Here is a 9664-nt window from a genome sequence, read left to right as displayed (position 1 = left end):
ACTTCCACGATAGAATTGTGGGATGAAAGAGAAGGTGCGAGTTGGTGGATGCAGTAAAGCATAACTTTATGAATTATTTAAAAGATGAGATAATTTTTAAAGGAAAATTCAATGTAAACGGGCGTGCTGTACTAGAAAGTTATTCAAGCTATTAAATATTCTGAAAGTTAGTGAGTCTTAGCTTGCTTGATGTTAGGTGAATTCAGTCTTTGTTATCGAAGTAAATTTGAGAGATAGCATATGGAAACACCGATTCTCTCCGACAGACTAGGAAAAATGAACCAGGTAAATCACACTTGATGTAAACTTGATGTCCATTACATTTTCGTCAACTTCAAATAGGTAGTATCGGTCGCTTGGTGCAGTACAAATTGTTTACTGAACTTGAAGGTCCAGCAAAAATAATTAGACATATCAGACAATGAATCAGTTTAACACATAAGTACGAATGCTTTGAAATAGACTCTAAATCTTTTGGATTTAGCAAAGGAAGACTTAACATTAAACGAATAGAAGCCCAGATTTATGAAAAAAACACGAACAACGAAATAGACGAGATCAGCAACCAGACCAGCTTGTCATCAAAACATTTCACCTGATACTGCCAATTTTCAAAAACAAAAAAAAAAATAAAGTTCACAATACATAAAATACATGATTTGTTAACGTGGACTTGAGGGACTTCAGCACTTTGGAACGGCCATTAAGACGTACAGCGAATGGGAAATAAGATACAACAGTGAGTCTTGCTTATTATAAAAGGCCAAGCAAAAGGCACTTCCGTATTAAGGTGCCTCCAAACGATGCCTCTTTTTGGTGCGCAAAGCGCATGCTTGCGCCGTAAAAACGCATGCCTGAAATTGAATAACGCACGTGCGTCATAGCGCATGCAACTCCAGCGTCCACACGTTGCAATTAGTTGTTTTCGCTTTCTCGTGGTTTCTTTCAACATGTCAGTGAATTGTTTAATGAAAGCAGGAGTATGTGCAGCGTATATAATAATTAAAAGGAACTGCGATAAAAGGATAGCAAAGTCAAAAAGGATATGGATGCGTGACTATTTTAAAGACAATAAAAATAAGTTTTTAAAAGAGATAGATAATGACGACTATCTTTTCAAAAATTTTACACGGATGTCTCAAATAGATTACAATATTCTATTGGATATGATAAGGTCGCTAATAACAAAAAGGGATACGGTTATGCGTGAGGCTATACCTGCTGAAATCAGACTCGCAACCACACTCCGTTATCTGGCAACAGGCGACTCATACGCAAGCCTAAGCTTCCTATTCAAAGTTTCAACACAAAGCATTTCGAAAATTGTTCCTGAAGTAGCGAAAAGTATTTGTTCAGCACTGAAAGATTACATAAAGGTGAGTTTATTGAGGAATTGGTACATACGAGTATGTATATATGCCTTCATAAACCGAATTATATATTAAATTCTAGAGTTAATACTGACATTTCTTTATTGAAATTGAAATAACGTATAAAAATAACCTCAATTATATGTTCAAAAGTTCTGTTATTACAGAATTGTTGTTGACGTGTTGCATTGTAGCGATCGGTGATGATGGATGAGGTTCTGGTTCAGGAGTAGGAGTCGTTGAATATTGCTCCGATGAACTTGCGGTAGATGGCGAAGAAATTAAGATTAAACCTTGGTCATTTTCATGACTTATTTCCAATTCAAAAATGATATTATTGATGCGGTTTTGGGCGATACTGCGCAATGTAGCGCTTTTAAGTTTTCGAATTTTATGCGCTATGTAATCCCCAAAAGCTGAATATTCATCCATAGTTTTCATTTCACTAATAGCCTTCATAAAATTATAAGCTTCTTCTTCTCTCTCATCACTCACATTAGTTGTGACGTTCCGCCTTCTTTTTTTTGTGATTTTTCCATCTGCCGCTGGTTTCCGAAAAGAATTTGAAGTATCCATTTCTTCTAATCCTTCATCAGCGATTGTCTGAAAAAATGTTGACTCTATTAAAACAATCTATTTTAGGTAATTATGTCTAACAATTTAAATTTAATTTTCAGCTTCCTCAGGACACAGGAGATTGGAGGGTAGTTGCAAACAACTTTGATAAAAACTGGAATTTCCCACATTGTTGTGGAGCAATGGACGGAAAACATGTGCTCATTCGATGCCCCCAGAATAGTGGAAGTACATTTTTTAATTACAAGGGCACCTTTAGCATTGTGTTGTTTGGTGTCGTTGATGCAGATTATTGTTTTACCTACGTTAATGTCGGTTGCCAGGGGAGGATCTCAGATGGAGGTGTGTTCAAAAATACGGAATTCGGAAAGAGACTTGAAAAGAATCAACTAAAATTACCCAAAGAAGAAGCCCTCCCTGGAAGAACGCTGCCAATCCCTTATGTCTTAGTAGCTGACGATGCATTCCCGTTAACCACAAATATAATTAAACCTTTCCCAGGGGAAATAACAAGAAACTCGCCAAATAGAATATTTAATTACAGGCTGTCGAGAGCCCGTAGAATTGTTGAAAATGCTTTTGGATTACTGGCAGCCGTTTTTAGAATATTTCGTAAGCCACTAGAATTAACAGAACTCGAAACTGCTATAGATGTCGTATTATGCTGCATTTACTTGCATAACTTTCTACGAAAGCAATCTTCCTCCAGAAATATACACGCACCCTTTGGTACTTTTGATTCGGAAGAAGCCAGTTGTGGCGAAATTATACCCGGTTCATGGAGAAAAACGACACAATCAGACAGAGGTTTGCAACCACTTTCTTCAATTCCTAGGAAACCTTCAAATGATGCCAAGGAAATAAGAAACGAATTTCAACAATATTTTCTATCCGAGGAAGGATCAGTTTAATGGCAGGATAAATACATGTAAATTTCTCTTATCCAAATTATATTTTTTTGATTAAAATATACTACTTACTTCTTCAATGTCATGTGTATTGCTCCCCTGTTGGGCATTCTTCTCCACTATGCTGTCTTTTGTTGGCAATGGTACATTTACATCTTTCAAAAAGAGTAAATGTTTATACGCGAACCAATTTGATTCGTACACTTCGTTTGTACCACTGCCGCTTTTTTTTGTTTGAGTTTTTTGAAATTCTTTACAAAAATATGACCTTAAATTTTTTATTTTACATTTTATTGCTTTAACGTCGGCACCATATTTTTCACTTAATTTATGAAGTGCATCACTTCTTAATTGTTTATTAGAATATCCTTTCTGGTCACATTTCCATAGCACTTCACTTAATTTATAATCTTCTATGAAATTTAACGTCGTTTCTTTGCTGTCGAGCGACATTTTCACTGTATAATATAATAAATACGATAATATAATAAATACGATAAATACGAATGCACAATAGAAAGCAGTCGATGTCTCTTTACTTATTCAATGGAAAAAGCGCACAAGACTCCCATCTGTGATGGGAGTGCTTGCGTTGCGGCATGCGCTACAATATTTGTCAAAAAACGCATGCGGCTCACGCATGCGCTATATGCAATATGGCATGCGCTGTGCGCATGCGCAAAATTGCCTGGAAAATCGACTCGTTTAGAGGCACCTTTAGGATTTAAAACCTCTAGTATGTTGGTATGAATGGGAGAACTATTCCCAGATGCCTACTAAAAAGTAAGGCGGAAAGTAAACGACCACCCAGAAATCCACCTAAATGACACGAAGACGACCGAAAGAGAGGAGACCAACATCAATTGTCAAAGAAGAAGAAAATCTGCAATTGAAGTCGAAACAAATACATACACAAATAAATATCATTAGTATATTCAATATTAGCTTGGTCAGGAGCAAATTTTTCGAGTCGGCAGCGTCAATCTTTTCTACTACGTCAAATGCAAGACAGCTGCCTACACCCGAGAAAATGCAGCCCAGTATTCGCCATAGTAGTTCAAACAGCAGCAATTTAAGCAACAAAGACTCAACAAAATTCAACTCCCCCCTGATCCACGAGTAATAAATTAGCTTTTACACTCACTACTATATACGAGGCGTGTTCAAAAGGTAAGGTGAGTTTTTATTTTTATAAAAAGATATTTGTATATTAATCAATATTTATATTGTCCCCTTCAAAGTAATTCCCATCAGATATGATGCACTTGTGCAAGCGTTTTTTCCGGTTTTAAAGCATTCCTGATAAGCACTTTCTGGTATAACCTTGAGCTCTTCCAGCGATGCAGTCTTTATCACGTCAATCGTTGCAAATCTCCGCCCTTTCATAGGTTTCTTCAGTTTTGGGAACAGGAAATGGTTCATCATCATATATCTCCCTTTTGAGCATATGTGGATCGTCGTTGACGTCATTCAGCAGCTCCTGAGCAATGCTCATGCGACGGTTCTTTTGGTCAAAATTTAGCAGCTTTGGAGCACGGCTCACGCCCAAAATATCCGACAAGATTTTATGACTGTTATGCCAACATCCTCAGCAACTTCTCTTATGGTAATTCGACGATTCTCCAAAACAATTTTCTCCACAGCTTCGACGTTATCATCTGCTGTTGGTGTACCGGGGCGTCGAGAGCAAAGTTCGCCATTGGCATCTTCTCGGCCATCGCAGCTCGCATCGAGCTTGTACCATTTGTAAGCATTTCTTGTACTTAGAGCAGACTCACCGTATGCCACTGTCAACATCTTAAGTGTTTCAGAGCACTTGATTCCCTTTTTTGCACAAAAATTTATGCAAATTCTTTGCTCCATTTTTAGTAATAATGGAAAATCGCCGAGCACAGCAAAATACATCTAACTTTTCTATACGCCAAAAACAAACTAAGTATACTATATACTTCAAACTGCGCACATATGTTGGGAACGTATATACCAACACACAGTAATAAAAAATTTCGATATTCGAATGCACGTTGCCCGCGTAATTTAAAAATTTACCTTACTTCTTAAACACACCTCGTATCGTACATTTATTTTTGATGACCATTGCATATTGTCCCAAAAGAAAAGCCCATTTCTTATTTTTATTCGATAGAAAGATTCCGACCCCAGAATGCTGTTCCAAATTTGAGCTAAGAGATAAGATTTCCGTATATTCCGTCACTCATTCCCCTCATTCATCAGAAGGCATTGTAAGAACATGATCAAGTTCAGCCTTTACGTCCGTCGTTTCCCCATAAATCTAAGCGAATTAGTCTATGAGCTACTCTGATTTCAGCGCTTTGAATCAATATATCCAGGGGATGAAAATCAAATAATGCGTTGCATAGCATAGATCCATTAATTCTAGTTTCTGTAAAGGCGCACAGTCAAACACCCCTTCAATGTCCACGAACAACCCCATCGCGTACTTACCCTTTAGAGTTGCATCTTCTATCTTAGAAACCAAAGAATGATGACCAGATTCACATGACTTTCCATCGCTGGAATGATGCATCACTGCCAGGTGCTTTGAGGTGTTCAGAAGGCAGTATGGCAGCTCCCACCTGTTCACTGGTAGTAACTGCTTTCGCAGTGTTCCAGTTCACCTTATAACACTTGTTGAACGGGTTGCAGCAACCGCCAGATAGACTACTTCCACGAAAGTCTGTACTGATTCTAGTCTGGAGTTGGTGAAAGTACCATCGGGTTAAGAGGCTCCAACTTGGCCGAATTTTTCCTTTTGAGGACTCCGCGCAGCCCCGAAGTCTCTCCTTCGCGTTCCATTTCCGCACAGTAAGCTCTAAAGGAGTCTCACCTGGTTGATTTCCTGAGTTTTTGTAGTTCCCGTTCCACCAACTAATCGTTTTACCGTTTTGACCTCGTGACCTAGAACAAGGCTCTTCATAGCACTCTAAGAGTGTATAATTCAGAGTTTTCAATTCATCATCAAGCGCCGAAGGAGCTGCCCAGGGAGCTGCACTTCGTTGCCAAGAAGTTCATCGAACTTTGTTCAATCCGTTTTCCTAGGATTCCGTCTTTGTATTGCAGATTGTTCACCCACAACAGTCAGATTGAATTCTAGGTATCGGTGATCTGTAACACACTTCAAGGGCAGATGGTTAGGTGAATTACTTCACATCTTCTCGGCCCCACGAACGTAGGGCGCACCCCACATTTGCAGTCATTAGAGTCCTCTGGGATTGCATTTAATACCTGCCCAGCAAATATGTTGAGCGTTGGAAACACAACCTATTAAGAGTTCGAGACCACTTGATTCTGCATAGGTTACTGGATTCCTTTGTTCTTGCATCGGCGGAAGACACAAAGAACGATATTATAAGTAAACAGGGGTAACTACTTTTTTTAATTCTATTTTACGATGGCCGCAACTAGATCCTGAGAACGGAACTGGCTCAGCATGATTGTTTCTAGCCGTTTTGACATTAGGACACAAGCTCTCTATCTCATGGATTTTTCATCGCAAAGGATCCTAGTCCCCTTTACTGATCGAATGCCAATGGCTCTTGCACCAGAAAAATGTCAGGTCAGTCCTGCAGCTCTGTCACCCTCGCTGCCAATAGATAGCAAGAGACCTTGGCATGCTTTGGCATTTATTTGACCAATCTTTATGCTTTCCAGCATAAACTTAGTCTAATGTGTAATGGAAAACAGTTAGAAGCGTATGCCATGGTGGCGTGTCACCGAGTTTCCCTCACACCATACAGCCAGAGACTCGATCCCCCTGTGTTTGATTTCTCTGAAAATAGCCGCACTGTATGCACAATCCTCCGCGTACAGCATCATTGTGGGAGAGCGCACCGAAGATGCTGGAATTTGCTCTATCTTGTATGAGTCGAAGACAATCATTGTTCCCCGCTCCCAAAATGGAGATGATACTGTACGGTTTCCTGATATCTATCTAGGAGAAAGCGGAGGACCATATGATGACGGTCACTGAGCACCTTCAGAATTGTTTGGTCCAGTTTAAATATCAAGTTGAAAGTCTCCACGTTTGCAGATTTGTCCTATCTGGCATTCATGAACTTTACCTTCCAGTATCTGAAGTCCACACCCAAGTTCGGTTCATCTAACTTGCGGATGATGTCTCCTACCTTCCTTCGAAGGCCAGGTAACCAACATCCTACATGTACTGTTCTGCACAGCTTATTGTTTACAATAGTGGACTTGCGCGACCGCCAGAACTCAAAGCCATTTTAAAGAAGCCTTATCAGTGCACTCCAAATTTAGAAGACCAACGTGAAAACCTGGATTGTTAAATCTTGGCTTCGTTCCAGGCTCCAGTATTTTTTTCTACTGGCATTCCTGGAAGATGGTAAATTGTACCTCTGACATTTTACCATCATTGGAGAAAACTCTCACGGAAACAGTCAGAAGTAAGGCTGCAGCTTCCCCATACGTCCTCTACCTTCCCGCCTTCGTATTCGTATTCCTATGGGAGGGACCAGCTTCGTTGAAATCCCTCTCGCTGATTCGATCACCTCCCGACATACCGGTCCTAATTCCCGCAGGACGCGCAAATGTAGGCCATGATGCGGAGCACTATAAAGCGTTGCCCACCACAGATATGTATATTGGTACCGATACTTTATCTCTTTGGGAATACCAAGTTGACGCAGCTTTGGCCTAATGTAACTTTGTTCATAAGAGTAGAATTTCCATCAAACTTATTAAAGCCTATATTAGTGCAAACTTATACGGGTCAGAGTTAAATTTAAAGAGAATTCGCAGAAAATTTTAAAAATATATTAACCTTATTTTAGCAGATATCGGTATCGGGGTATTTCGAGGCCTAGATATCATATAGAGGTATAAATATGATTTTCTTCAGATTTTTCTTGTAGCTAGTTTCTGAGAGTGGCCGTTCCACATAAAAAGATGTAACTCACTGCATACACGGGTGCTAACAGTTTTGACCTTCCTAAAAAATTTATTGTCAATCGGTACAACCGTTTCGGAGAAAAGGGGATGTGACAGATAAACATGTAATAAGTTTTTATTTTTAATAACCTTAAAAATAAGAAAAGAGGATGCATGATAGGGATTCTCTAGAGGGTGATCCTGCTGCTTTTATTTAGCCTCACACAATGGTCACGGTCATCCTAGTCAGTTTTATCAATTTCGGCAGGATACCGAATCCTCTCATGGCCGTCTACAGTTTTACCCTGGCTATGCTATTATAGGCGACCCTGAAGTCAATGAAAAGATGGTGCAGCTAATGGCCATATTCCAACACTTTTTCCATTGCTTGCGGAAGAGAGAAAATCTGATTTGCCTGGTGTGATTCGAATTCGCTGTCCCATCTCTTGAGATGATGAAACGCTTGGTGTAGTTGTTCGCCTCCATATTTAACCAATCCTGCTCTAACTCCATCAGCTCCTGGCGACTTTTGACTTTTTAAGTCGATGAATTGCACAGATTGCTTCTTTCCTGTTTGGTGGTGGCAACATTTGTCTCTCGTCTTCAGTTGGACCTCTTAGTTGGTTGCTAATTAATTCATCAAAGTACTCAACCCATCGTTCCAATGTGCCTATATGGTCCGAAATCAGATTTCCTTCTTTGTCTCGACAGGATGAGCATCGAGGTGTATAATGCTGCATCCTGCTAACTTGTTGGTAAACCTTCCGCGCTTGGTGCGGCTGTTTCCTGTATTTTTCGAATTCATAGACTTGTTGATTATCCCAGGCTTCCTTTTTCGGTCGGTTCTCCATTGGTCCTATTACGACGAAGTTCGTTGTCAGCTCACATTCATCGTTGTACCAGTCATTTCGACGTTTTTTTTGCAACTGGGGCCAAATATGTTGTGGTTGTACCAATGATAACGTTCTTCAGGTGATTGTGAAGATCGGTCATCCCCACGAACTTTGTTAGCTGCAGTTATTGCGGCATCTATTCCCGCTTATAAGTGTTACGAAGGACTGTTTAGTTTTCACCTTTACCTGATTATCAAAGGACATTCAAGGCGGTATTGTCATACATCTCCAAGTATGATTTTGATATTATACCTCCATGTCTTCCTTCTCCAACTGTGCATTAGTGAACAATAATGAGACTTATATTTCTAAATTCACCTCCCAAACGCTTATGTTTTCAAAGCCGATAAAAGCAGGTTTTATTTTTTGAGTGACTAGGGAACCTACCCCGATCACATGGTTTACCGGATAGCCACTATTATATATGATATATTGGCTCTTCTCCAGCAAACCAGGCCTGTCCAATTCATCGCTTGCAACGCTGTTATATTGGCCCTGTATTGCGACAGAATATCGGATAACTGCTGGGCAGCTTCTTTTCTTTATAGGAAGCACACGTTAACGGGTTCACCGTTGTGTATTGAATCCAGTCCAAGGTTCCTTTCGTGGCTCTGTAACTTTGGTTTTCCATGTCCGTTGTTAGCCTTGGGAGGTTCGAAGCCACAGCAACGAGATCGAGAGGCCAGCGCTCTAACCTCCAAACCATTGCATGGTCACGCCTCTATTGCAATTTCTGGTGTTTTCTTCGTTAAAGAATGACCTAGGCTTCCTCCATTGTTAGCAATACGTCTTCCATCTGTTGCACTACAACAAGATTATTAGGACTTGACCATCTAGTTCTGTCATGACCCTTATTCATAATTTTAAGGTTGAGTCTTGGTCTTTTTCCGGTAAAAAGTTCAAATAATTTACACCGCCTGCCCTATTCTTTATCTAAACCGCCTCATAATATAAGTAGCCTTCGGATTCATGCTCATTGGATTACTATTTTTCTAGCTTATCACCG

The 9664-nt window shown here is 39.8% G+C and overlaps 1 protein-coding gene across 1 annotated transcript; it reads right to left on the bottom strand.

Moving 5' to 3' along the window:
- Window positions 1-1508: 1508 nt before the first annotated feature.
- LOC119652033 lies at window positions 1509-3307 on the bottom strand. Its single transcript, XM_038055967.1, has 2 exons — window positions 2927-3307; window positions 1509-1973 (listed from the first exon to the last, which is right to left on the bottom strand). Exons 1-2 carry the CDS (start codon window positions 3305-3307, stop codon window positions 1509-1511), a joined length of 846 nt encoding a protein of 281 aa, XP_037911895.1.
- Window positions 3308-9664: the final 6357 nt, after the last annotated feature.

Source organism: Hermetia illucens, chromosome 3 (assembly GCF_905115235.1).
Source record: "Hermetia illucens chromosome 3, iHerIll2.2.curated.20191125, whole genome shotgun sequence".
Classification (NCBI taxonomy): Eukaryota; Metazoa; Arthropoda; class Insecta; order Diptera; family Stratiomyidae; genus Hermetia; species Hermetia illucens.
This window is presented reverse-complemented; position numbering and strand designations above follow the sequence as displayed.

Bases quoted from the DNA above. Each gene is read 5' to 3' on its own strand.
- LOC119652033 (XM_038055967.1), bottom strand. From the start codon at position 3,307: ATGTCGCTCGACAGCAAAGAAACGACGTTAAATTTCATAGAAGATTAT. The intron at 1,974-2,926 runs GTAAGTAGTATA...ACATTTTTTCAG, and splicing joins ATACACATGACATTGAAGAA to ACAATCGCTGATGAAGGATT.